This window comes from Parambassis ranga, chromosome 5, assembly GCF_900634625.1.
Source record: "Parambassis ranga chromosome 5, fParRan2.1, whole genome shotgun sequence".
Classification (NCBI taxonomy): Eukaryota; Metazoa; Chordata; class Actinopteri; family Ambassidae; genus Parambassis; species Parambassis ranga.
Genome location: NC_041026.1, coordinates 22,735,772 through 22,763,267, shown reverse-complemented (window position 1 = coordinate 22,763,267; position 27,496 = coordinate 22,735,772). Strand labels below are relative to the sequence as shown.

General features: G+C 39.6%; 4 protein-coding genes across 6 annotated transcripts; 3 read left to right on the top strand and 1 right to left on the bottom strand.

The window, feature by feature from the left end:
* Positions 1–284: 284 nt before the first annotated feature.
* On the top strand, positions 285–3,262 carry b3galt6 (UDP-Gal:betaGal beta 1,3-galactosyltransferase polypeptide 6). Of its 2 annotated transcripts, none has more exons than XM_028405524.1 (2): positions 285–454; positions 927–3,262. In XM_028405524.1, exon 2 carries the CDS (start codon positions 937–939, stop codon positions 1,954–1,956), a length of 1,020 nt encoding a protein of 339 aa, XP_028261325.1. In that variant the 5' UTR covers positions 285–454; positions 927–936; the 3' UTR covers positions 1,957–3,262. The 2 variants fall into 2 exon arrangements, with proteins under 2 accessions (XP_028261325.1, XP_028261324.1); XM_028405523.1 differs by having other exon boundaries at positions 285–575.
* Positions 3,263–3,612: 350 nt separating this feature from the next.
* Positions 3,613–7,539, bottom strand: LOC114435668 (protein FAM107B). Its single transcript, XM_028405551.1, has 6 exons — positions 7,408–7,539; positions 5,544–5,765; positions 4,781–4,814; positions 4,498–4,654; positions 3,808–3,952; positions 3,613–3,719 (listed from the first exon to the last, which is right to left on the bottom strand). The coding sequence occupies exons 2-6, from the start codon at positions 5,565–5,567 to the stop codon at positions 3,624–3,626; spliced, it is 456 nt and encodes a 151-aa protein (XP_028261352.1). The 5' UTR covers positions 5,568–5,765; positions 7,408–7,539; the 3' UTR covers positions 3,613–3,623.
* Positions 6,916–9,673, top strand: tmem167b (transmembrane protein 167B). The gene is made up of 3 exons (XM_028405556.1): positions 6,916–7,061; positions 7,880–8,011; positions 8,582–9,673. Exons 1-3 carry the CDS (start codon positions 7,052–7,054, stop codon positions 8,662–8,664), a joined length of 225 nt encoding a protein of 74 aa, XP_028261357.1. The 5' UTR covers positions 6,916–7,051; the 3' UTR covers positions 8,665–9,673.
* A 992-nt stretch (positions 9,674–10,665) lies between these two features.
* On the top strand, positions 10,666–27,037 carry mapk14b (mitogen-activated protein kinase 14b). 2 transcript variants are annotated; one of them, XM_028405519.1, is made up of 12 exons: positions 10,666–11,109; positions 17,269–17,398; positions 19,529–19,587; positions 20,293–20,404; positions 21,033–21,062; positions 21,211–21,258; positions 21,356–21,470; positions 22,094–22,165; positions 23,924–24,003; positions 24,468–24,546; positions 24,871–25,044; positions 25,140–27,037. In XM_028405519.1, the coding sequence occupies exons 1-12, from the start codon at positions 10,991–10,993 to the stop codon at positions 25,205–25,207; spliced, it is 1,086 nt and encodes a 361-aa protein (XP_028261320.1). In that variant the 5' UTR covers positions 10,666–10,990; the 3' UTR covers positions 25,208–27,037. The 2 variants fall into 2 exon arrangements, with proteins under 2 accessions (XP_028261320.1, XP_028261321.1); XM_028405520.1 differs by lacking the exon at positions 23,924–24,003 and adding an exon at positions 23,400–23,479.
* The last annotated feature ends 459 nt before the right edge of the window (positions 27,038–27,496 follow it).

Below are 27,496 nucleotides of genomic sequence, written 5' to 3'. Positions count from 1 at the left end.
GAGCCATGGAGGTGTAGCTGACAGTGGAACTGAAGGAATTAATCTGAGTTTATTATATTTTATCGTCTTTCGTGCCAAATTTAACAGAGAAATCTATGTCGTTGTCTTTTATGCACACATTTGTGCGGTTTTATTAGTTAAAACATTTTAAAATGTGATTTTCGTGCTATACATTTATATATTTAACTGTTAATAATTAAGATTGCATTCAAAAATAATACTAAAATTATGTTGGAAAATGTTTTGTTTTGGTGTCTTTATTTCCGCTTCCGCCACAGCCTGAACAGAACTGATGCGGGTCGCACTACGAAGCAAAAAATGAATACATTGATAGCAGCTTACCGAGTTAATGATTAAAACGACATACTGTAACCTTCCTAAACGACTACACAACTTGTTTCAATCTTCTGTTTAGACCAACATGAACAAACTGTGCGCATCTGGAATCATTGAAGTGAGTTTACAAAGAGCGCAGATGCTGTTATCTCGGTAGCTAACGCTAGCTCTGCAAAGCTGCTATCCGTGGCCCTCTCTGGCTGCATCATTCACGGGACAGGTACTTTCCCTCAGCTAAGGTAACTAACAAATCCTCTTTCATTCATACCTGCTTACAGCTCTGCAGGGACACGTATATGTAGTTTGCAGTTCAGCTACTAAGCTTAGCAAACACAGAGGGCTACGAAATCTATGCTGTACAGCTAGGCCGAGCTTACTTAGCTTAGCTAGACTTGTTAAATGGCTACTGTTATGCAAAGTAAACATGTTTGTTAACATCTATAATAAATGTAAGCCCAGCAGTTATTTGTTTCTTTTGTAGCCTTGATACACAATTTCTGACAACACAATTTCTGTTTAACTTTGAAGGGTTGATGATAACCCTAGGATTTGAATAATTTTAGTAACAATCTTTTGTGTTTTCACTCCAGGCTCGGCACCATGAATCTATTCCGTTTGGTATGTCGCCACAAGACGGCCCTGGTCATTGGCACTGTTTGCAGTTTTGCTGTAGTCCTTGTATTCTTGGCCAAATGTACCTCAGAAACCCTGAAACAGGGTCACCCAGAACCTCCAGGCTGGGTTCCACGTGCCATTGTGTTGCCATCCCGTCCAGAGCAGCCAAATCACCCCTCCTCTTCCAAAGACTTGTCAGCATTCCTTGTGGTCCTCATCACCACAGGACCTAAGTACACAGAACGCAGGAGTATTATCCGCAGCACCTGGCTTGCCAAGCGGGACTCTGATGTTCTGGCCATGTTTGTTGTTGGAACTCAGGGCCTTTCCAGTGAGGACCTTCAGAATCTTAACACAGAGCAGGGGCGGCACAAGGACCTGCTCTTGCTTCCTGATTTGCGGGATTCTTATGAGAATTTAACTCTCAAACTACTGCACATGTACTCTTGGCTGGACCAGAATGTGGAGTTTAAGTTTGTCTTCAAAGCAGATGATGACACATTTGCTCGCTTGGACCTCCTCAAAGAGGAGCTGAAAACAAAAGAGCCTAGTCGGTTGTACTGGGGCTTCTTCTCAGGCAGAGGCAGAGTGAAAACGGCTGGGAAGTGGCGTGAAAGTTCTTGGGAGCTCTGTGACTACTACCTGCCGTACGCACTGGGCGGTGGCTACATTCTCTCTGCTGATCTGGTGCATTACGTACATCTTAACGCAGGCTACTTCAAGACATGGCAGAGCGAGGATGTGTCACTGGGTGCCTGGCTGGCACCTGTTGATGTTCGGCGGACGCATGACCCACGCTTTGACACAGAGTATAAATCGCGTGGCTGCAACAACAAATACTTAGTGACGCATAAGCAGAGCTTGGAGGACATGTTGGAAAAACACCAGACTCTTCAGCGTGATGGAAGGCTCTGCAAGGAGGAAGTCAAGCTGCGATTGTCATATGTGTATGACTGGAGTGTGCCACCCTCACAGTGCTGCCAAAGAAAAGATGGGATTCCGTAGTGGTTGTTGTTCTTAGGGGGACTCTTTCCTATTATATAATGATGTTATTCAAGTCATGTTAAAGATATTTTCCCTCTATACCTCCATTGTTAGATCAACTAGAGTTGTGCAACTGGTACTGGACAAAGTAAATAGTTATATATCTAATGTTACAATTTTAAAACCATTGTGTTTTGTGAAAACAGAAAAAGGGCAATTGTTCACTCATTTCAATTGCTATGTAATTTATTATGTCAAGTACCAATTTTACAACTCAAAGCTGTTTATCAACAGATCAGTAATTGGCCAAGAAATCAAAGGCCAACTTCAGTTGTGTGTTTTGTTCGATCCCTGAGCTCCTTTGACATTGTTGTCACTGTCTCCCTAACACTGTTGTTCCACTTCGGTGGCCTCCTCCTCTCTTGTGTCTGTGCCTCCTCTGCTGTATCTCTGGCTAAATGTTTTCTGACACTATGAGACATGTTTATTTTAATGTATGATAGATTGTACACAGATGGGAGATTCCTTCCCTGCCATGATGTCTACATTTTTTAAAATATTTTATTTATTGTTAATTTATTCTGCGACTAACACAATACAACACACTTGTACTGAGTTTGGACAAATGTACAGTGGACGTGCTGGCTGTTTGTACATACTGTTTGTATTTATGAATGTGTTGAAAGAAACAGAAAAGTTTAGAAAATGTTCACTTTTTTTTTTAAATGTAATGCATTTGTTTACGTTGAATGAGAAACAGTGTTATTTGTTTGGAGGTGTGAAAAATGTGTAAAAGAACTGGTTGAATGTGTTCTGCTCATTAAGCCTCGTCATTCCTTATATTGGAACCTATAATGTTAGGAGTCTGTGATGGTACTTAACATTTACAATACAACAATCACTTGTTGTCAAGTTGGAGTCTGTACATTTATGGTGCAGCGATATAAGGTTAAATTGGGAATGTTTGTTAATTCAGTAACTTGATATGGACTACCAGATGGCACTTGGTCACTTTTAAAAAAAAACATCCCTTAACAACTTTTCTGTGTTTGTTTTTTGTCTGATGTTCGACTCGCCAATCTTAACTTTCCTTTTATATCAGCAGTTGTACAGCAGCTTTGATTAAAAGTGTACGATATGTTTGAGAGTGCTAAATAATTGATCTGCGCTCCAAAAAGAGGACATCCCAGCTGGGTTTAATGACTGTGAGTAACGACATGGCTTTTTTTCTCACTGCTGTCTTTCTGATCCAGTGCAATGTAAGAGTCCATGGTCTTTACATGATTGGTCTGCCATCCTGTTTATTTTATTAAAACATCTAAGTGTATCCTCTGATTTCACATCCTCTGTTAATTGTTTTAAACCATAAACAGTATATAGCTAAATAAATAAGAATTGCCATGAGCAACAATAACGGCAAAATGCAAAAGCACAATTCTGTACTTATTAAATTGAGGAATGGTTCACCTGTAAAAACAATTTTACTACAATTAAACTTTAAAAAGTAAATGTTTAAAATAGGATTTTGTCTTGTCAAACAACAATGAGAGATCAGAGATAAAAGTCTAGGTAGAAAGGTAGAAGTAAAATAAGGCTGTGAGTTTGGTTAATTATTCAAATCTGAAATCTAGACAAGCAATAAATGACAGCATTCCCTTTAGCAGAGCTGGTTACTTTGCTCTGTCACTTTAAGAATTTGAGACATGCTTCAGAGTTTGTCTCACACGAACAAACTCGGGTACATTCTTTAAATCTTCACTTCTCTTCTTCTCCTCCAGCTCGTACTGTAAAAAAAAAAGACACATTAAATTTTCTTTTTTGATAATAAGCATACTCACGAAATACATTATGACATATAATGTATTAACTTACAACTTGTATTCTCTGTCGTCTTGTACGTAGCTTCACCTCCAAGTCAGAGGGCGGCTGCAGAGCCAGCTCCCTCTGCTTGTGCAGCTCTCTCCGCTTGTGCTCCAGCACACTCTGCAGCTCTGTTTTTCTTTTCGGCAGTACACCTCTGAGGACACAACGAAATACATTCTTCTTTGTGTGTTAAGGTAAATTGTGACAATGAAAGACACACCACAGGCTGGTGTGTTCTTGTTCTCAGACATGAAAGTAAGAACGTTTGCCCCCTGTTGTGAGATCAGCAGTGATCACCAGCAAAGTGTGGGAACTTTGACTAGATCACCATTAAACACCACCTAAGCACATTGCTCATCCCAGCTGCTGGTCTGGTCAGATGGTCCAGTAACTCCTAAGAGGATTCTCTGACTGAGGAAGGGGACGACTAAAATACTGACCTGGAGAACTATTTCTACTTTCTACCCTGCCATTATCACACAACACCTAAAAATGTTGCATCAGAACATGAAAACATCCTGACTAATAAAGAGTCACTCAGTGTGCACTCACTGATATTAAAAAATAGAAAGTAAAAAACAGAAACGTTGCTGACTGATATCACTTGTGTGATGTACATATACAGCAGTAGCATATGTGCCTGCTGCCTGTGTGACCCACTCTAACAGGCTAACAGTACAGAGCTCAGTGTTTACTTACCGTCTGTGGCAGAAAAGCAGCTCTTGATGAAGAGATCTGTGTTGGTGAGAAGCCAGGATGGGATTTGGCAGCTTTCTGGGTTTGATGAGGTCACCATCCTCCTGTTGCTGATTTTCTATCACCTGGCTGGGCAGGACCATCCAGCAGTGATGTCTGTCTGATGCACATAAATCAAGCCGCTTTAGTATCAGTTTATGTTCACAGCAAGATTGTCGTACATTAAAATAAAACTAAAGGCCATCTTAGGAGTGGCTTTTGAATAATGTGGCAGCTTTTATCTTACCTTTTCTATTTCGAAGGCCCATGTTTTGTGGTACCTAGAATAGAATAGAATAGAATAGAATAGAATAGAATAGAATAGAATAGAATAGAATGCCTTTTTGTCACTATACACATGTACAATGAGATTAAAGCTGCCACCCATTACAGTGCAAAAAAAGAACCTGAGAGACCAGGAGAAAGACGTCACTGCTATTCATCAGATTTAAGCATTTAACTCTACACAAATGTTTGCATGTTGACATATTTATACATTCATGTTAAACCTTGGAAAAAGTTCCTTCTATGCTCTCATCCTAAATAGTCTTTGAACCACACCATCCCATTCTCTGACTATAGCTGTTCACCACAAATAGCTTATAACTATTGTTAGGCTATTGATTAAGATTTTTAGCAGCAGATGTATTGCTGGTCTGCATGTTCCAAGGATTTAGAAAGGGCTTTCTGGTCTGTTCTCTTCACACACTCGCTCATGTCAGGACCAGGGAAATTAAATAAGCACAATTTGCTGTTTTTGTTTTCCTTGTTGCTGCAAAATCAGATAAAATGGAAGTCTATAAATAAACAAAACTAAATGGTTTTAAACATGTACATGGTTCTGATTTGTCTGAGGGGTTTTGTCACTGCCATTGGATCCACAACAGACCTAGCTTTATGGATAAGCACAGAGAATTTAAATGTGCTTATTTAAACAATGATTTAGCTGTTCTTTTGTACACTAATCAAAATTGCCCAGTAATAATATGACTTAATCAAAACAGTCTTACCTGTGTACTCTGGATGAGATGCATTGATGGGAGATGTGGAACTCTGTTTCCCCCAGTGACAAATGCAGTGGAAGCAGTGGCTCAGTGTGGGAGTCAGGGTGCTCAGCAAGCTACACTTAAAGTGAGGCTGCAGTAAGAACAGGTGTCCCACAGCCTCTGTGATCCAATCTTATTACCTGTCTTAGGACCCTTTGTTCCCCAGAGGAGAGAAACTTCTGTTGTCTTAGAGAAGCAGCATATGCAGAGATTAGAATAATGTTATCAACAGATTAGGAAAGTACAACATGAAATAATAATATTATCAAAACTAATTTTGCCTTTTGTGTCTCTGCTTTGGTTTCACACACACTGAGGTGAGCTAATAATATTTACACATTCACATTAAGGTTCTTTATATTGTGAAATCTATAACTGTTTTTGTTCTTTTGTTAATGATTTCACAGCTCTGATTGAGCTTGAATTATTTATAGAAAAAGAAAAGTTACTTTCCTTCTTCTCGTCCCTTAAAATACATAATAAATTCCAATGTTTGCTTTGTAGGTTAACCTGGAGGAACATGTGAAGTAAAAAAAGATTGTAGATTTTATTTAATAGGAGCTCTGGCTGATGGAGGTTTTTCTTTTGGACAGTCTGGTATGTCTGGTTGAATTGTTCCGGGGGGGGGGGGGGGGGGGGGGGGGGTGGCTCAGCTGTAGAATGGTGTCAGCTCATTGTTGTGTGGGTGGAAGCTCACTTTAATCCTCATCCTTCCCTCTGTGTCTGCATGTGCATGTCCAACTTCAGAGCTGCAGATGAGATTGTTTTTATTTGTTTTTTTAACATTCGTTGGTTTTCCACCTGTACGTGCAGCCTCCATGTTACTTCATGTTACTGCAAAGAGCAGTGTGCTTGGTCATATTGTGTGAGAAATGGTTAGTGCAAGATCTGAGCGCTTCAACTATATTTGTATACATTAAACACAGGGTTATTTGTTACTAATGCATTCTTCCCTGTATATTGTGAGCGTGAACCTGGAAAAATATTAAACGAAAAGCAATCTACAATTATGCTAGCAAAGTTTTTGCTTTGATTTTGGTTGCATGAAAATGAGAGATAATGAAAATGTTCCTGATCAAAGAAAAATGAGAATGACCCTGTCATCCTTAGTGACATAGTGTGTAAAGAGGGATGAAGAAAATCTCTGGTAAAGCAATTCAAGTAGGCTAACAATGAGTGCACATAATAAATTACTTGTGAGTTTACTGATACATAATAATAAGGTGATTTTATGAATACATTTACATTTAGAGTGCAGTCAGTGAGTTGTACATAATATATTCCAGCAGATGGCAGTAATGCTAGCCTAACAACAACAAACAAAAACGTAGAAGAAGACTGTGAGCCAGAAAACGGAAATGTCATATTTTGCGAAGCAGACTGAATCATATTTCTACTTTTAAATATAGGATGGATTGCTGATTTAGAAGAAGAAACAGTCATATAACATCGTCAAAGAGCAAACTGCGAATATGACAAATGGTAGGTTCACTGTGTTATCCAAATAGCTAAGACATGTCGGCAGCAGAACTGGTCATGTAAGTTAGGCTACTTCTAGAAAGGTAGGCTAGTGGATGCTAAGTTAGCTGTAGACGTGGCCCGGGGGTAGCACTGTCAGTCTCTTAGCACCAAAACAAACACTCTACTCATTCTAATCGTGCCCTATCGCTTCTTTGTTGCAATTATAAATACACAGCTAAAGTTGCTACCTTCAGAATAGAACTGTTCGTGTCTTGTATTTGTGTCAGGTTACGAAACTCTAGCTAGCTTTGACTAGCTAATGCTAAAATTTAAGATACCTAAGTAGACCATAACAGGAAGAATGTACCAGAAGTTTGTCCTCCCAATATCCACCCTTCTGTTTTTGTCCACTCCTGATGTACGTCCTGATGAACAACCTTTGTCTATCATGTTGCTGCGACAGCTTGAAACTTTAACTTTACTAGTGTCAACAAAAAATTCCTAAGTGAAAGTCCAGCAGAAGACTGTTCGTTTGCTTCACTACCATAAACATTTGTCAAAACGGCGGAGCACCGACATAAACTGAAGATCAAGTGGCCGTTTTTTGGGATATTACTGAGACAGTGTGCCATATTCCTTTAAAATCAGCAGTGGTACCATAGTGTCTTAGGAGATGCTCCATCTGTCTCTGTTTATAGAAACAAAAGTATCTTCTTCACAGAGTGTAAGCAACTATATGCTTTTAGATGATCAATGGGTGTATGTGTTCAGTAACCTTGAATGCATTTAGCTATGTGGCACTCAGTCTGGAGTGTGCTAATTGTCCTTCTCTTACATAGTGTACTCTTTCGATGGCATCCTGGTGTTCGGGTTGCTGTTTATCTGCACGTGTGCATACCTCAAAAAGGTGCCTCGCCTCAACAGTTGGCTGCTGTCGGAGAAGAAAGGAGTGTGGGGCGTCTTTTATAAGGGTAAATATTCTGTTCTTTTTAAGTGATTTTTATTTTGTTGGATCTCACACTGTCACTGTCCATCTTTAGTTGTTGTAGTCTGTTTACATATATTTTCCAAATATATCATTGTTCTCATTGGTGTTTATCCAGCTGTATCCAGAGGCATAATGGCCTGTGACTTTGATAAAGCTCTGTGGAAATCAAAAGTAAACTGACAGCTCCTGACTCCTGTACTTGCACATTTGTCTGGAGATGCCTTACAATGTATGTCACAATGTGTAATGGCATTTTTTTGTTTTATTTTTATTTTTTTACTTTTTATGTCTACCTACCCAACATTATAAACTGTGTAAAAGTATGCAATTTGGCATCTTTAGCAAGATAAATACTGGCTGAGATCTTGTGTCTGACTTTATTATTTAAAGCCTATGTACATTAAAATCAGCTATGTATATTATTTTGCTTTTAGTGTTTTAAGACTAGGGAAATTGTATGAAATTTGATATGCTTATTAGCCTCCTAGTGATACACATTTGTTTACAGTGCAGTTGTGCGATTTTCTTATGGGACTCTTTCTCTCATTCTCAGCTGCGGTAATTGGGACACGGCTTCACATTGCCGTGGCGCTTTCCTGCTTGACCATGGCCTTCTACATTATATTCTTGAAATGATAGTGAAACTGAACTTCAAAGGACCAGACGGTTGGGGATGGACTCATCTCTTTGGTCATGCGTTAATCCTTGTCGTGGGACACTTCTTGGATTATATGACAGATGAAACCCCACTTGCCCTGTGGACCCACATGAAAATCCAGCCAGTGCTGCCCCCTACTGTTGACTGGGTACATTACTCCTTCCCTAATAATATGTGTGCACTACAGTCATGAAGGGCATCCTGAATCTACTCCACTGTATTTCAGAGGTGGAGGGAAAACCAGCTCCTGGTTCTCATGGTGTCATTCTGTTGTTGGGTAATATTACTGTTTGTTGTCACCCATAATTATTTATACTTAAGGATCCAAAAGATGGAAGGGCAGTGTGTGCATTATACCTTATAACTGTATACATCTAAAAAAAAACCTTAGCTGTAAATATTGGGGAAAAATATCAATAGAGATTTGCTAGAGATAATGTGTGATCAAACTGAAAATGATCAATCCTGTTCTCTCCCAGCTATGTTGTTTTTTTCTGTATCACTTCTGTCAGTGGTGGAGGGAAGGATAAACAAAGCTAATATATAAAGATTTCCTTGTGTACACATTATTCTGCTTTTTTCTTAACAGTACAGTCTGGAATCTCTTAAAGCTGTTTTTTAGGTTTGAAATACACATTTTGCACAGGTGTATGTTGTATATAGTTTATTATCTGAAAGTAAACTGATAACATGTTTTTATTGTAACAAATTGGATTGCAAGTCTCAATTACAATGGTAGCATGTTACACAGAGAAGAGTAATAACAGAAGTGCAAATCAACATTTTGAAAAAATTGGATAGCTCTCTAAGACTTCACTGAAGATTTAAAAACAATGCCAAATGGATATGGTGCTTCTCATGCCATGTCAGTTACGGTATATATTTTATTCCGACTTCAATTCTACCACCTTGTTTTTACTATTAAACGATTACATTGTTTTTTTTTGTTTGGAGGGGATGCAATTCAATTTTGAGTAAAATGTTGATCAAAATGGTGTTTTTGTTGTCTTTAAAATAATGTCAAGTTAAAATGCCTGTAAAATACATTCACCTAGTCGTGTATAGCTTTTTCATATATTATGAGATGAATAGATTAGATTTACACATCAGGACAAAGCAATTTTTTACAATTGCCACAAAACCCTGGAATAATATGATATTAAGATTAAGAAAAAATTTGTCACACAATGGGGAGAATGTGTTGTTATAACAGCACAGATACAGTAGCAGTAAAATAAGATAAAAAGTAATATACAGTAAAAAGTAAACTCCAAGTATGTTTGTTGCCTTATTATTTTTAACACCTCCTTCATGTTGTTGCTTTGTAAACCTTCTCACATGTGTGTTGAATTTTACCTCTAAGGCACTCTACATGTGGCTGCAAAAAAAACCCAGACAAATCCCCACAGCATGATTCTACCCACAGCATTCATCGTGGTGGGGCTGCTAATATAAAGAGTGTGATGCACATTTTTCATATGATTATGCATTTTTACTCTCCCACATACTGTCTGTTAAACAAGCCTTATTTATTTATCTTGTTTTTTTACACAGCTGATATTCTCTCTCATATCAGGTTTTTCTGACGGAAATGTTATGCCATAAAAACACACTTGTTTTTTTATTTTGTTTTTTAAACTAGTAATTGGCCGTTTTGGACATGCTCATGTAAACACATTCCTGTAACTTATCACACTTTGACTAGGTGGTTTCCAGTTACAAAAGGTGACCCAGCCATACACATTAAAGGCTGACATAAATGTCTCAGTTTCAGGCAGTCCTTCCAGTCAGATGGATGTTGTTATTACCTAACTATGTTTGAGGTGCATTAAAAAATTTAACCGAAGGGGAGATTCCCACTCTTGTCCACGGTGGGGACGGAATATCCCTTGTTTTCACAATACCGACGTTATTCTCGCGAGAAAAAAACATTAGCGTCTGGAGCGCGCAGTGAGGAAGGGACGTGCGCGTTCCCGCACCCTGCGCGCCCAGCAAAGCGAGAGTAGAACAGGGCGAACAATCCAGCGAGAGCCAGACTGAGCTTCCTGACCCCAGCGCGATTTCTAGGGGAAGTTGTCTCCGAGCGCTCCGACGTGCACCGAGAGGAGGGAATTTTTTTCGCGCAACTGCACCGAATTTGCACGGCTGAAGTTTTGGCCAATTCCAGGAGCGTCTCAGTGGTGAGTTTAGCTGGAGAACAGCAGCAGCAGCAGCAGCAGCACAGGACGTCGTGCCACACAGGGAGACAGGGCAGAAGTTTCCGCTGGCTTGTTTTGTCACTGCGGGGCTGGTGAATCCGCAGGAATGTCGCAGAAGGAGAGACCCACTTTCTACCTACAGGAGCTCAACAAAACCATGTGGGAGGTCCCGGAGCGGTACCAGAACTTATCTCCCGTTGGCTCCGGTGCTTATGGATCCGTATGGTAAGTAGTTGATGCAGAGTACTTAGTGTCGAGAGATCACAGCGCGGTTGCACAACAGATAGACGAGTTCCCAGCAGCCAGAGAGGCCCGTCAAAGAGCCACCTCTCCCCGGACTGCTCCTCGATCTGCACAGGGGGAGAAACGAGAATATTACTTGTGCCCTTTGTTTACGTCTTCGTACTTGGGCTGGGATGGCACACAGTGCACTCTCCACATTGGCTCGCATATTTTCCGCGGGCGGGGGTTATTTTTGTTTTTGTGCGCATTTTTGTTGCGCTTTACTTTACTCTTGTCCCATAAGCACCTGTATCTATCGCTAGTTTTCAGAGAACCCGTATACTACCGAGTTTTACAGGAACACAGCTGTTTACTCTGCAGCCGAAGTGTTTATCAGCCTCTATTCTGAAGAAGGATCAGTGACATGCCCATGCTTGCATCATCTGGTGAAGGGGAGCCTCCTCATCAGATCTGCGCTCGCTCCACACTGAGGGGTTCATGGACACCTCGTGAAACAATCCCCTTCCACTACAATAGTATTGTGTTCCTGCATCGTACAACCTGGCACTTAACACAGCCGCACATTGCATGCATTATGCATTTTCCAGTTGGGTGCAGCCTGCAGAGTACCAGAAGGTCACGTGATTTTCGGAAAAGTAGGCCCCCTCGTGCACAGCAGTGAGAGCTTTCTACAGGAGCCCATCCGACGACGATGATGACTCTAGAATGATGTCATCCTTTCTCCCCGTTGTGCTACACGTATGACTCACAGTCCCGAGGTTAGGTAGTGGCCTCAGCTGTGACGCTCAGGAGTCATCACAAAGTCATGGATGGTACTGTAATTATAACTTCGCCTTATTCTGACCCAACTTTCACACCTTTGACTGTTTAGTGGGCTTGTTTTGATTTTGTCCTTTAGACGATAACATAACTGTGTTTATGGAAGACCCCTTGCACTAATATGTGTTGGTGGATGCAAATATTTTTGTCAGTTCTGTCCTACAGTAACATTATATAACAAATATTTGAAGAGAACAAGGTGGCTTCTGTCCCTTGCGTGGACAGAGGCACGTAGCTGATGGGACTGGGACCCTGTCAGGATGGATTCATGTGGGTTTAAGATCTCACATAGATAGTCTCTAGAGTCCAGCGGTCTAGCAAGTAAAGAGTCAGTCATGATGTTTAACAAGTTTCAGGATAGGGTTGGGCGATATTGGCAAAAAAATTAATCACGATTAATTGTGGCATTTAGCCGATAACGATTAATTTGACGATTAATTGATGACAGTTGCACTTACATGTTTTTGACTCTAAATTGGCACAGTGTTCTAGCATGATACCGACAAATCATCAGTCAAGTTAACTACTTCATTCTAACAGGCTAAGCTGGTGATTAGGCACCAACCAGCCATGGAAATATGTATTGATAATATTGAGGCACAAACTGCTTCAAAATAATAATGAAGCAAACATTTAAAGTAACTTTGTGCTTCAAATGTTTTTATCTTAAGGTCACAAAGCATGTCAACATTAAAATTAAACAGACAAATAGACAAACAAAGTTCAGAAAAGTCACATCAGTGATTATTTCAAGTTAAAAAATGTGTCTGCGCAAATGAACCTGTGACTGGAATATGTCCCACACTAGTGCATGTTTTCACTCAGACTGTAGAACAGCAGCAGAAAAAACAAACAAATAAACAAACCGGACAATTTCACATTTAAATGTGTGTCTGTGCAAATCAACCTACGTTACGTTCTTCCAGCGCTTCGTTTGGTCGTAAGGAGCACACTGACTAAACGTATCGCGGATTCTCGGCCGAGTGGAATTCTTTCCAATATCTGCTGGAGGAGACTTCGCTGTTGTGTAATGTTTCCTATCTTGCTGTGGAGTCCGTAAATAAAGATCGGAGTTCATTCATTTGATACGAGCAAAAATTCAGTTACTATAGCAACAACCAACGCTCCACGCTTCACCTAATGCATGTCGCGGCACTATATACAGCTGTAGTGTAGTGTTGTGTCCTCGTTGCGCTTTCTTCGTGCTCGGGCTTATGGTGACAGACGTTGAACTTATGTTAGAAACGTGCTGCTCTGCATTATTTAACTGAACACCACTGCCTTCCACCATTATTGTTATTGTGGGCTCACATGTGCGCGGGTGATGGTGAGACTACGCCGCACACAAAAATGCGTCATCATGACGAGGCACTAATCGCCGTAATCGATAAGTGGCAAATATTAATCGATTACAGTTTTTCTGACGATTAATTGCACACGATACGATTTTGCACAAGCCTATTTCAGGATAATGTCTACCAGCCATAACCTTGCTCAAGACCAGTGCAGCCTCTGTACCGTCAGACAAAAAAGTAAAAAGTACCCATATGTATTACATCCCCTGCTCTCATACCAGGAAATGTAGAAGGAAGCCACAGTTTTTGAGGAGCAACCTTACCCAGTCCCATGGATTCCCAAGACTTAATTGGAGACACTGAACTTGAAAAGCTCTTGTTCGTGCTATGTCTGTAACTAGAGAACCATAGAAATATGGTCTAAAATCTTCCAAGTGATCACGCAAGACCTACAAGAGTGCATAAAAATGTTTTGTCTGTATCCTCCTGCTGTTGACTACAGCTACTTTGAATTTGCCTTTGAGGCAGTTCCTCTCTGTTTTTCTCTGAATTTGAATATATCCCCACCAGGAGCATGCAGACCTTTACTCTTAAAACATGAAAGTCTTTTTGACTTCTATAGCTTCCAATTAATTCTGCAGTAGTAAATCTCTAAAACGCCTCAGAGGGTATCTGAGGAATATAAATAACTCATAACACCTACTCCAGCATGTCATGGCTGGTGGTCAGCAGGACACTGCACTCTGTCAGCCGTGTATTTGTATAATGTTACTTAGCTCATTAACATAAAAACATCTTTTGTGTATATGATTTTCCCCTTCCACCTCTCAGCCATGTACAATCTAAAAAAGTAAAACAGTGATTGTATTTGTGATCTTTGCTCTAATTTTTAATGAGAAATTTGGAGCATATCCAGGGTTTAGAGAAAGGAGTTTACAGTGACTGTTGCTGACTGGGATTACAGCACGAACTGTGTGCCTTGTGTTATTCAGGCGAGGTTTCTCAGTTAAGTAGAAACCAGCATAAAACTCACACAGCCTCCAAGAGCATATTTTAAATAAATAGCTTAGTTTCTGCTTAGAAAAACATGACAAAAATATTTATTTTTATTTACAATATCACTGTTAGGCTCTGCAACAAAGTACTTTTCTTTGCATCATTGCAGCTTGTTCTAAGCAGAACACACCCATGATCATATTTTTCCCTGCTACCTCTCTAAAATCTATATTCCACAATCCTCCTTTTTAAAACTGACAGTTTAATATTTGCTAGCACGACCCCAGCTAACGGTGCATGACAAACCTTGCTTAAATTTCTCACATTTTAAGTAGAAATAAGCAGTGCAGCCATTTCTCTTTGATGCTCATTATATTGTGGGTTCTGACAAGTTCAGGCTGACGCACTTTGTTTTAACCTCAGATAAACCTGCACTGACTTTTCAACTCAAGCTTAAAACCAGCAATTTTCTGACATTAACTGTTGCATCTGGTCATGATGACAACTATGACTGAACACATCTGTGATGTCAGAAATGTAAAACCATTCATTTTGGTATCTAGGTATGGATTACAGTAAGAGATACTGAGGAAAAACACACACCTGTTTGCAGATGCAGGTTTAAATCCTGTGGTAGAATCTGTTTGTCTTAATTTGGAATTAGCACCTTATATAACAAAATACTGAATGATAAACTATTTTTTTCCATCCACCTATTTTTGAAACTTAATCACAAGCATAAAATGTTTTTTTTATGTTGCTGGGTGCAACTGCTGCACTGTCTTCCTACCTGTTAGTTGAAATCTGATCGTTTTGCCTTGCAGCCACAGAAAAGTGATAATTCAGAATGTGGAACAGGATCTAAAATACGCTTATTAATAAGTGTTCTGCTTCTTTGCATGTGCTTTACTGGCCTGTAAGGCCACAGCGTCCTATCTGACTGGCCATCTCACTGTTCCTGTCATAAACGTATAAAACAAATTAAAACATGTTCTTGATAAGCGTAGACCTGTGTACCTGTACATGCCATTTTGTTTGACAGTTTGTTTGGTGATTAAGATATTTGTAGAGAATGAAGCTGGTTTAAAAAAAGAAAAGGAAAAAAACACTACAGTGATTGTATACATGTACATAAATACATTTACATTTTTGTAATCATAATATTTATTCAGTTTTATGAAAGACCCTTTAAAGACATACAACATTGCTTGTGTTGAGTAGGTACACCTTTAAATTCTATCCACCTAAAACAAAGACTTAGAGCAGGTTACCTGTCAGAATCTGATAAGGAATCTAATGTGTACATGTTGTACAAGGTTATAGTCAGTCTTATCACAAATCTGCTGTAGATGTTTTTCTGTGTGTGGAAATGCTTAATTAATGACGAGACGCTCAACAAGTCATGTAGTGTACACATTATGCCAGTTTGCTCAGTGTGTCTGTGTTAGTCAGACTGCTGACTGTCTACATCCTCTGCATCACAGCGTTGCTCCTTTTACAGTCCACAATTTATGGCCATTTGTTACTGCAGTTCCATTTATCACAGACTAATTGGACGGTGTATGCTTAGACTCTTCTTGTTTACCCTGCAGATTAGCAGCAGTTTGAAAGAGCGAGTGCATGTGTGTGTCTTTGTTGTGTCATTTAGCTTTGGTATTGTTTACTGAGTGTGGATTTTCCCTCACTAGTGACACACATAAAAGCTGTTCTGCAAGTCTCGGACATAGAGTACATCGGGTGTGGGAGATTATCTCTGACTTACTGGAAAAAAACATGCTGCTTATCTTAATGTTCTTATTATGGATGCGTGGCACATTGGGTCATCGCTTTGTGAGCCACATGCATTTATTTTGTAGGACTGGAGTTGGTAGCATTATGTACACTAGAACACAGGTATGTGGAGTTTACAGACATGTGGCTGCAAATATTAATATGTGAAATATAGCCAGAAGAAATGAGTGTCATCTTTGTTGTAAAAAGTAATGTTGCCTCAGCTCTGAACTAAAAGGCCACAGTGCATCTAGACCGGCTCTGAAATTCAAGCGTTGACTCTTCACATATGAATGTTTTAGTCTCCTTCATTTTTAACTTCACACCTTCAGACCATAGTAAAATAAAATCACACAAAACTATTTTTTTAGAAAGAATTTGCAATCATCAATTTGTGATGCACCTTAAGGGATTGACCTGGAAGGAATGTGGTTTATTGTAGATGGGTTGTGTGCGCCTACAGATATGGGAAATGCAGTAACGCCATGCTTCTTAGGAAAGTGAGGCCTATCTTCCCAAGAATATATTTCACGATTTTTAATAACGGTGCTTGTTTATTGCCCATTATACATAACCACATTTCACTTTGCTGTCTGTCCCATGATGCTTTCATTGCTGCTTCTTTTCCTTTGGCTGTGCAGTGACAATGATGTATTCTGTTACACCCCTAGAATTAAATTAGAAAAGGATGAAGGAGGAGCAAAGTAAACGTGCACATTCACACACAATTCAGGGCAGCTACATGTTAAAGCTTTCTGCTAAAATGAGCTGTCACATGTTGACACTTATTCAAACACCAGAGACCACACATATGCCTGTTCTATCAGAAACTACATAAACAGTACATATGATTATAGTCTTTGTGTTATAGTCAGTAACCTCTTGAACAAAAATGTCTCCTTACATTACATTTATCATGCAGCCCCCTGTGTAAACAACAATAATATAAAAGCAGCAAATCACTGATCATTTCCTGTGAATAACCAGTGAATTTTCACACTCATGTGCAGCTGATATTTGACAACAGGTTCAGTCATGTTCCCCATTTAGTCTCTTGCTGCTGAGCGTAATAAAAACTGAAACCAAGAGCTGTGTGTTATGCAATTATTTGCTTTGTTTACTGGGTTTATGTCCTCCTACGCAGTCTCGAGAAGGAGCTTGTTGTCAGTGGAAATTAAGGGAGATGTTTGGGTTTTAATATGACAGCTGTCATTAGCTTGCTTTACGTTGTTCAGTAAACGTCTCATTCTGTTTCTTTCAGTTCATCGTATGACGTGAAGGCAGGCCTGAAGGTAGCAGTGAAGAAGTTGTCCAGACCCTTTCAGTCCATCATTCATGCAAAAAGAACCTACAGAGAGCTGCGGCTGCTCAAACACATGAAACACGAGAACGTAAGTCACCTGCAACCCAACCGCTCTTACCTCCACCCTTCAGTCTCAAATCTCTTGCAATGAATGTGTGATGTTAGGTGTTCCAAGTGATAAAAGCATGTTGGGCTATGCTGCTGTTCTGAGTCGGCAAACAGGTTTATTGTCCTGTCATCTTCTCTCTTATGTTATTCCTGCAGCCTTTTTGATTCAAGCTGTTTTCTTATACATTCAGAGCAGTGGCTTTAGTTACCACCCCTCCCACAATCACTCCTCTGGTTGTTTTTTTTTTTTGTTTGTGCAGGCATACGCTTGCACACATATGAAATGCAAACCCAGCATCTCTTTGACCAAATGTATGTGCTTTGTAATGACTTGTAGTGACTAAATGTGGTTGTGATTTCTAAAGCTGAGGTGCACATGATTGGTTCCTGTGAGCTGTGTGGGAACTACTCACCTGCTGTTCATAAGTGTGAGTAAGATTAAAAGTTTGTCTTTAGAGGGGGAAAAAGTGGAAGTGTGCATTGTACAGGATTTGCTCACTAGTTTGGTTGTAACTTACTGATGAGTGACAGGTTGGTGCTTCTCTCTGGTATTTTCGACTATGAGGTGCAGTGAAAAGACGTAGATTCTGATGTTGCACCCACAGAGGAAAGAGGAAATTTAAGCTTAAAGTATGGAAAGTCTTAGTGGGAAAAATCTTTAACAGTTGAGCAAATCTGAAAGCAAACTGAAAGCCCATGTCTAGAAGTTGAAAAACATACAGTACAATATAAAAACATAGCACTATGATTGCCAAACCATACTGAAGAAAATCCAGACCTCATGTTGTGAAAAGGTTTCCCATGAAACATCACAGCAGACACAATCTAAACTTGTTTCAGGCAGCTGAAAACACTCACAACAGCTAGATCCTGTTTCTATATGGGCACTAATTTCACTACTGGAACAGCTTGAACATTTTTGTTAAGCAGTTTTGGTATTAGTGTTGCACTGTTCACTTTGGGTAAAATACCTCAGGGCATTCATTTGAAAGGCAGGTTGTGCATAGCATGAGGATTATTTAGGATTATACAGAATCACTGACTATATCACCACGAATGATAACACAAATAATAAACGACAACAAACAAATAATAAAAATACATGTCTTTTTAACTACATGAATCTGTGATTCCTTTTGTTCATGAATGGCTTAATTCTTACTGAGGATTTACTGTACAGATAGAAGGATTCTGTGTTGTGCTCATGCTGTTGCCAGGAGACTCCCCGGGTTTGGATTTTGGAAGGCCCGAGTGGACCAATCGGCTGTTTGTTGTGGCTGTGGCCCACCAATCAGCTGTAGGTTTAGGTGCTGTGTGGGTGGGCCGCTCCAGTGTTTTCACACGCGGGGGGCAGGGTTGGCTCTCAGTGTAGCTCTCTCTGTGTGCATGCATACGTACTATAAAAACACACATATGATCATTCATTTAATTTCCTTTGTTCTGAAGCTCTATACACCTTGTCTGTTACACAGATGTAATGATATTATTTTTGCTTCATGCATTATTTTGGGTTGTGTCATAAACTCACTTGACTGCAAGTAATTGCAGGGAGGGTCTAAGAGATGGCAAAAGGCATGTGCACAAATTGAAAGGCATATATCATTTGTAATGTAAGCAGGATGCTTCTGTTATATATATTTTCTCAGACACACCAAACAGACAGACTTTTAAGAATGTCAGTGACTTCCTCTGCAGTAATATCTGTGTTTCTGTGTTTTTTTTTCTTTTATCAGTAGGATTTGGTAACAAACAGAGGATAAACTAGTGCACACAGGTCATCACAAAATCACAAAACCAAAACAACACGCAGTATGTGCAAAAGAGCACAGTACAAAAGGCAGGATTTGTTTGGATGTTTGATCAAATTAAATTTGAGGGATTGCATAATATCCTGTCTAGCACTTTTATTTTATTGAAATGTCAAACACTTACTGACTGTACTTATCAACTCGGGACTGTGGTGCAATCAAAAAGGAAACAAAGCATGTTTTTGTGCTTGAGCATACATGTTTGAATAAGTGTTAATATCATTTTTCATTACCTTTTTTTTTATATATATGGAAACAGAAGTGGTTACTGATTTCTACTGTTTTGATCTTTTTCCTGTTAGGTGATTGGCCTATTAGATGTTTTCACGCCAGCAACAAGCTTGGAGGAGTTCGATGATGTGTAAGTTACTTTCTCTCTCTCTCTCTCTCTCTCTCTCTGTTTTTTCTGTGTCTGCTTCATTGGTGTTCATCCTTCCAGTCAATTTCCCTGCCTCCCTTCTGTCTCAGCATCGATAGCTTCAACACAATGAAACCATTCATGTCAGCTGATGACCGCAAGATGAACATGATCGCCAATTTATAGTTACAAATGCATGACGGTACATAACTTCATGTGAGACTAGCATGTGGCGAGTTGTACCAAGGTGAATGTAGGGTGAACACGTGCACTTAGGCACATCACAGCTAGTCTCCATGGTAACAGCCATCTGGCAGTCTCTGGGGGTACAGTGTGAGTGTATGTGCGCAGAATACTCAATCAGTGTCCTTGAATTCTCTGCATGGCGTGGCGCCATCAGCATGTTGCACATTTGAGGAAATGTGAGACGAACCTACACACACGTGACCAGTAATTAACACAAAAACACAGAACCCTCAGATGCATGCACATTGCACACAGGGCAGCCTGTAAGTGGTCTCATCTCATGAAATGGGGTCAGATATGGCAGATACACTGTGCCAGTGTCAGTTACGATTGTCCTTCAGCTGATCTCCGCTATATAAACATTCCACTTTCAAAAGAAAAGTGAAACCATCCTGTTCTTTTCCTACTATCTGTTCTCACCATTTTGATTTTGCTTCTTCTGATTGGCTGTGTAATTTGCAGGTACTTGGTGACACACCTAATGGGCGCAGACCTCAACAATATAGTAAAGTGTCAGAAGCTGACTGATGACCACGTCCAGTTCCTCATCTACCAGATCCTCAGAGGCTTAAAGGTCAGTAAGGCTCTCTATGTAACACAACTTATCAACTCAACACTGGCTCTTAGATTAGTGTTCCGTACACTGTCGGGCTGCTACATCAGACTGCTTAAGGAACGTAATCTCATGTTGTCAGGATATTTAAAATACAAAATACTATTTATTGGTTATTTAGTGAGCTACATTTTTCTGGAGCCCTTTGAAGCTGTTGACTGGCCATTGGCTGTCTCTATCAGCTGAATATTTACATATCTGTAAATCGGAGTCAGGCCACCCTGGGGATGAAACTCTTTCTGCCACTTGTCATGGGTTCCTACCTCGAGATGATCATCTGATAATTTAAGACCTTAGGACCTTGGCTCAGCTCTCTTTCACACCCACAGACCGAAGCAAAGTTTGCATTACTGTAAAATGACCAGAGATAGGATCCTGAAGCCAACATTTATTGCACTCAGTGTGCGTAAAATTACATCTTACCAGGCAGCACTGAATGTAAGAATTGTTGATGCCTGTTATATTCTTCTGATTAATGTTGATTCAAAATAAATCAATGGAAGGCAATCAACATAAGCTTTCAGTTGTTTTCAAGTTGAGGGTGTAATGGGTTTAATTATCAATATGTTTTTTTTCTTTTCCCCCCCAGTACATCCATTCTGCAGATATCATCCACAGAGTAAGTAAATACCCTGCTGAGTATGTGTTTACAGTGTCCTTTCTTCTACCCTGCATGGTTTGTTGTCTACAATACATGAAGAGAAAAGGTACCGTCATCATAAATGCAGTTGTCTTGACTTCTGTGTTTTGCCTTTTTTCCTATTCAGGACTTGAAGCCTAGTAACCTGGCTGTTAATGAAGACTGTGAACTTAAGGTGAGAAACCATTAGACTGAGATAGAAGGGTCACCATGTACGATCTTTTTATATAATGCCAGGTGTTAAAACCAGCTTTCCATTTTTCCTTTCCTAGATCCTGGACTTTGGTTTGGCACGGCACACAGATGATGAGATGACGGGATACGTAGCCACCCGATGGTACCGGGCCCCAGAGATCATGCTGAACTGGATGCACTACAACATGACTGGTATGCACACACAGACTTAAAGTAAACAATGTTTTGGGCCACAGCTGAATATAACATTTTCTGTAACTGTAATGTGAAATTTCTTGATTATGTGTGTGATTATGGTTGCTGTAATCCCCAACATTTTAGTTTGACAGAATGGTCAGAGAGTAAAAATAAACAGAACTCATTGTTGAATAAAAACAAAACATGATTAGGGTACACACATGTAGCTTTTTCCTCTGCAGCAAATGATGAGGGCAATTTAGGAGAAAGTAGGGTAGCTTTTCAATGTCCTGGTCTCGGCATGATATTTGGAGCTTTTTTCTGAAAGTGTATCAAAGTATCCAAAATGTTGCTACTGCATTGTGCTCTATAGTGTGGACTTGTGTAGGGCAAGTAGCTGTGTGCCTTAATATTACAGGTTTACACTTGAAGTATCTTATATCCTGTGTATATTTAACATCATATTAGTATATACTGACAAGTATCCTTCTATTAAACATTAAGTTTAAAGAAATGTTAACATTGTCATTTGCAGTATAATTCATCATAATGTTCCACTTCTGTGCTTTGTACCTCTATAGACGTTCGCTTGTGATTATTATATTAGATGATTTATTTATTTTTTATCATTTTCATAGTGGATATCTGGTCGGTGGGCTGCATCATGGCGGAACTACTTACAGGACGGACGCTTTTCCCAGGCACAGACCGTATCCTTCCACCTCTGTCATTATCTTGCATAAACACAACACTTCCTTTTAATCAACCTGCAGGTCTCTTGTAGGTTGTAAAAGTGAAAGAGGTAGTAAGTGAATGCAATCTGCTTGTTTTTTATGATTAGCAGTTGCATAACTGTGTGGTCCACAGCTCTGCCAACCTCTCATAGCAGCTGGTGCAAACACAAAAATGCACACTCATTTTACCCCCTTCAGCCTGATTTAAAGCATCGCTGAGTGCCGAATTTTGGGAGCTGCATGCCTTAATAGTGAGGGAAGCTTGTGTGTGTATGCGATTCACGCATGCTCGTGTAGTGTTAAGAGTCCCCTGTCATCTATGACTCACCACTGCCCACTTCTGTCTCTGCTGCTTCTGCTCTGATTTAACACACCTTCCTGTTTCCCTCCCACTAAGCTCCTCATACACAGCAGCAGAGCATTCTGATGATTTAGCGCAAAACACAAGAAGTTGCTGTAATTAGAACATACACACATGCAAGTCTTTAAATACAGAGGTTGGCATACACTAGATAGGCCATAGTCCTGTTAAATATCAAAAGCAACGGGCAGGCTGTTGCACAATCTGTGTGTGTATTCTCACTCTAAATAATCGATCTTTCACTGCATGCCCCATGAGTGAGTTTGAATGTGTGCCCTCTCACCAGTCTGAATGGTTTTGTTCCACCTACGATTCTCTGAGAACACAGTAATCTTTCTGGTCTAGCTCATTTTACCTGATCTTTGCACATATAAAGCAGAAGGAAACAAAATGAGATCTGAGGTCTTAATTAACTTTTGCAAACTATATTTATTAAAGATTGTGCGGGTACTGAAGCAAAGGAATTTACGGGTAAATATAAGATGCTGACACTGTTTCCACACCCATATGCTGAGCAGTTTTTCTTTGAGTTTTTTTCTACTCAAGCTAAAAATGGTCATGTGCTTGTGCTTTTTTGTAATTTGTTTTGGCATGATGTTATTTCATGCAATGAATGAAGCATCTAAATCTTTTTTGTGGCCATAAGTGTTATAATTGAATTATTATGATGCGGTTAGTGTTTGATGCATGGTACACTGATATTTTTGTTGGTAGCTTTTAGCATTTGAATGAATGAACTGAACAAACGTGTTCAAATACAGATAACAGCTTTGACTGTTGTACCTCTCACCCCTCTCTTTGTTCTGACACCCTCCATCCCCTCTGTTTTCCTTCATGTGAGTGTGGTAGACATTGATCAGTTGAAGCTTATAATGATGCTCGTCGGAACGCCAGGGCCCGAGCTTTTGATGAAAATCTCTTCAGAGTCTGTGAGTGTCATGTACCATCCCACCACTTTGTGTTGCACTGCCCCTCTTGCCTGTTGTTGCGTTGCCTCTGTCTTACACTGACACGAGTTAGACAGTCTGTTAATTTGTGTGGATGCTACAACATCTTAGCTGCACCTGTTTTGTTCTGAAATCTAATACTTTCTTAATGGCTTTATTTGCACTAAAGCACAAGGCTTTCCACTTCTTTCTGGCATGGGCTTTAACTTTTAAGAGTGTCACTGATCTCTGTATATGGCAGGATGTTTAGCGCAGGGTAACAGTGTCCATAAGTCTCTCAATTAAATGGTTATTTTTATATCAAAGCTCCAAAACGTTCCCCTCTTACATTCTCTTTATTGTATTAATCTGCCCCTTCCTAACCACCCTTGCTCTTTGACATGCTGACCTCCAATATTATGATGCCCCTTGACTTGGACGCTGTAGATATAAACCAGCTGCAGCAGATAATGCGCCTGACGGGGACGCCCCCAGCCTCCCTCATAAGCAGGATGCCCAGCCATGAGGTGAGACACATTCCCTTCGCCTTCCCACCACTCCGGGATCCTTCCAAAGCTGCCATCAGGGCCAAGCTGCAGCAGCAGCCCCTCACTCAGGGCCAACATTACAGTTTTACATACACATACTGTTAAAAAAATTGTCCTCCCAGTTCCTTTCTGCATACTAGCCTCTTCTCTTACTTCACATATTCTCTGTTTCCTCTCTGACTCACCATGCTTGTCACAGCAAGGCTTTGCCAGTGCAGCCAGTGTATTTTGATGAGCTGTCTGTTGCATTGGTAACACATTGATTCTGATAATTAGGGCACAGTGTCATGTGTAATGCATGTGATCTGTATGTTAATTAATGTGCGGTGATTGAAGGGTGAATTTTGTTTTGCATCAGAAAAGTGTTTAGTATGTCAAAATATTTTCAACACTGCCATTTCAATGCTGCTTTATTTTTGCTGAGCCTTTATCTTATCTCTCAGGCGAGGAACTACATCAACTCACTTCCCCACATGCCCAAGAGGAACTTTGCTGACGTGTTTATTGGTGCCAACCCTCTTGGTAAGTTCTCCTTTTATCAGTGGCGTACATTACTCCTGGCTCACTGAGTCCCTCTAGTGGTTTCACACAGCTTAAGCAGCTCTCCAATGGTGATGGTGACAAACTACAACAACCCTTAGCCATTTAAAGTAGAATATTAGTTCAAGGTCTACAGACTTATTGCAGTTTTTATAGTGCTTTAACTTTTGAAGTTGTGTTGAAATGACATATTTACAATCAAACCAAACATGCTGGGTATGAGAGCACCTATAAAACAGGAAATAATATTAGATGTAAAAACCCTTGTAAATCACCCTTATCCCCCTTGTTGTTGTTGTTCTCTAGCGGTGGATTTGCTGGAGAAAATGTTGGTGCTGGACACAGACAAGCGGATCACGGCGTCTGAGGCTCTGGCTCACCCTTACTTCGCCCAGTACCACGATCCAGATGACGAGCCTGAAGCAGCACCATATGACCAGAGTTTTGAAAGCCGTGAGCTGGAAATTGAAGAGTGGAAGAGTAAGTTGGGATCTTGTGGCCACCATTTTTTAAATTTTATTAATTTTAAATTGATGTATATTTTTGGGCATCATTTATTTTTTTTCTCTCCGCAGGTTTAACGTACGATGAGGTACTCAGCTTTGAGCCACCAACATTTGAGAGGGACGAGATGGAATCCTGAGGAGGAAGCCACTTTTCTTCCATCTTCTGTTTTCCAAGAAATCCTCTTTTAAGAACTATCAGTCTCATGTGACTATCCACCACTTTTCCTCACACACGCACACAACCATGACATTCAAGTGCCTGCAGTCATTCATATCTGGGGGACGCTGCGATATCAGGGAAAAAACCTTAACATCCAGTTCATTCTAGCCCTCACTCTGCTGTTTTTGTTATCCTACATCCCAATGAGCTGAGACACACTTAAATTCTCCTTATAAAAATGTATTTATATCAATTGTAACCTCAGACATCATTACACAGACATCAGAAAACTGCTGATGTGTGTTTTTAGATATGTTTTACTTATGAGTCATTAATACCACCGAACAAAAAGTTTGAACCACAGGTTATCTTTCCTCCACATATTAAATTAAATGTCATTTCGATGACTGCATAGAAGTGTGTAGATATTACTGCAGTATTTGTACAAGTATTTCAGGTAAAACAGTTACCATATGTGTGTAATAGTCATAATTCGCTGAGACGTACCTCAGCCCACCCTTCTGACAGTATGAATTATATTACTAGAGTATATCATAAAATGGCATATAAGAAGATACCATATGTAATTTATTAAGTGTGTATAACATCTAAAAGATTGACCGGACTAGAGCAAATTCAAGAGTTCATATTTCTTATTATTGGATTTGTAGACTTACAGTGTCCCTTTTTTAAACTGAAAACATGAGTTTGGAGAGTTTTGCTTATGTATCCATTTCATTATTTTCCACTTCTTTACTCCCTCTTAGCACTTCTGTCGTTTTACATGAATATTTTAGCAAAAAAAGCCTCCAGTATCACCACAGCATGATGGAGCCAGATTTGGCTATTAGTTTATCAAAACATCAACTGACAATGTAATTTAATCATATTGCATTTAGAAAACACAGTACTATATGTTTATTGAATGTTTGGGGCAGCGGTTTGCCCTGTATTTATGATCTGTTCTTATTATTATTATTATTATTATTTGTATATCGATGTAAAAGAGAACGTTATTTGCCAGAATTTTAGGTTGTTTTATTATCTATGGAGAGCTTACTGTGTCAAGTATCCAAATGTATTGTTGGTAATATCATTTGGTGCTCGAGCCACAGTAACTGCAGTTACAGCTTGTGTATCAGAGAAAAACAATATTATGGAGATATTGAAGAGAACACATAGTTTAGAATCAATCTGGAAACTGCTTATTTTGCAGTTCTGTTTTTATCTAATATACTGCCCTCCACATGTCCTGTTTACAAAAACATATCCAGCTATTAAAGCATAATATCCATTACAAAGGACTCACTTTTTAAAAAAAAAAAAGACTGAAAGTTACATTTACATGAGACATACAGGCTGTATCTACAGTAGCTCGAGCTCTCAACCAAATAATATCAGGCATCGGTTTCATTTGCTTGTTTAATGTAGTACTTTTTCTAATGTATTATTTTACTCTTTGTGTGTTAAATCAAGATTTGTTGTTATTCTGTGATTCTGTATTATTGATTGTTTTATGAACAGCACTAGAACCATATTGTTCATTCAAATAATATAGCAGGGGCACATGTTTGCGGGGAAGAGTGTACGTTTACTCACTGGATGCTGAAGGGCAATGCTGAAACTTCACACATTGTAAATCATCAGATAGGGTATTTATCCTGTCAATATCCCAGTGTCGATAGTTTATGGTTGCTTTGCCTGAGATTTGTTCATATTTTTTTCACTATGTACTTTACCACATGTACCAAGGCCACCTGTAAATACCACCGTTAGAAATAAAGGCTACTATTTTTCAAAGTTGTAACTGTATTGTGTTGTAGTGAGTTTAAGCTGTCACCAGCAGGGGGCAGCGTAGCACCAGCGTTGCTTCCAATTTCTTTCTTTCTTTTTTTTGATGAAATTGAAAGTGGTGAATAAATCCTGCTTTTTTTCTGACTATTCCACTTTTGTCCAAAATTACTAAAGGCTCAATGACAAGCAAGGATTAACCAAATGAAACTTACCAGGCTAAATTAGTAGCTCACACATGGGTAGAGGCAGAATCGCCAATGTTCTAATGATCCTAATATGTCAGTGCTTGGCCAACAATGCAGGAATTAAAATTATTTTGTATCAAATATAAATACCAAAAACATCCTTAAAGTCGATTTATTTTTATTAGAATAGGCCAATTACATGTAAACTCCTTTTATAATGTAAATCAGACTGCTGCTCAATGCTCTTCACAGGCTGAAGGCTGCTTTGATGCATTTCTCTGGTGTAC

Coding starts and splice junctions, on each gene's coding strand:
- b3galt6 (XM_028405524.1), top strand. CDS start 937: ATGAATCTATTCCGTTTGGTATGTCGCCACAAGACGGCCCTGGTCATT.
- LOC114435668 (XM_028405551.1), bottom strand. CDS start 5,567: ATGCATCTCATCCAGAGTACACAG. Junction 4,655..4,780: donor GGGCCTTCGAAATAGAAAAG/GTAAGATAAAAG, acceptor TATGTGCATCAG/ACAGACATCACTGCTGGATG. Junction 3,953..4,497: donor CTGCTTTTCTGCCACAGACG/GTAAGTAAACAC, acceptor TTGTGTCCTCAG/AGGTGTACTGCCGAAAAGAA.
- tmem167b (XM_028405556.1), top strand. Junction 8,012..8,581: donor GTGGGGCGTCTTTTATAAGG/GTAAATATTCTG, acceptor TCTCATTCTCAG/CTGCGGTAATTGGGACACGG.
- mapk14b (XM_028405519.1), top strand. CDS start 10,991: ATGTCGCAGAAGGAGAGACCCACTTTCTACCTACAGGAGCTCAACAAA. Junction 17,399..19,528: donor AACACATGAAACACGAGAAC/GTAAGTCACCTG, acceptor TTTTCCTGTTAG/GTGATTGGCCTATTAGATGT. Junction 20,405..21,032: donor AGATCCTCAGAGGCTTAAAG/GTCAGTAAGGCT, acceptor TTTCCCCCCCAG/TACATCCATTCTGCAGATAT.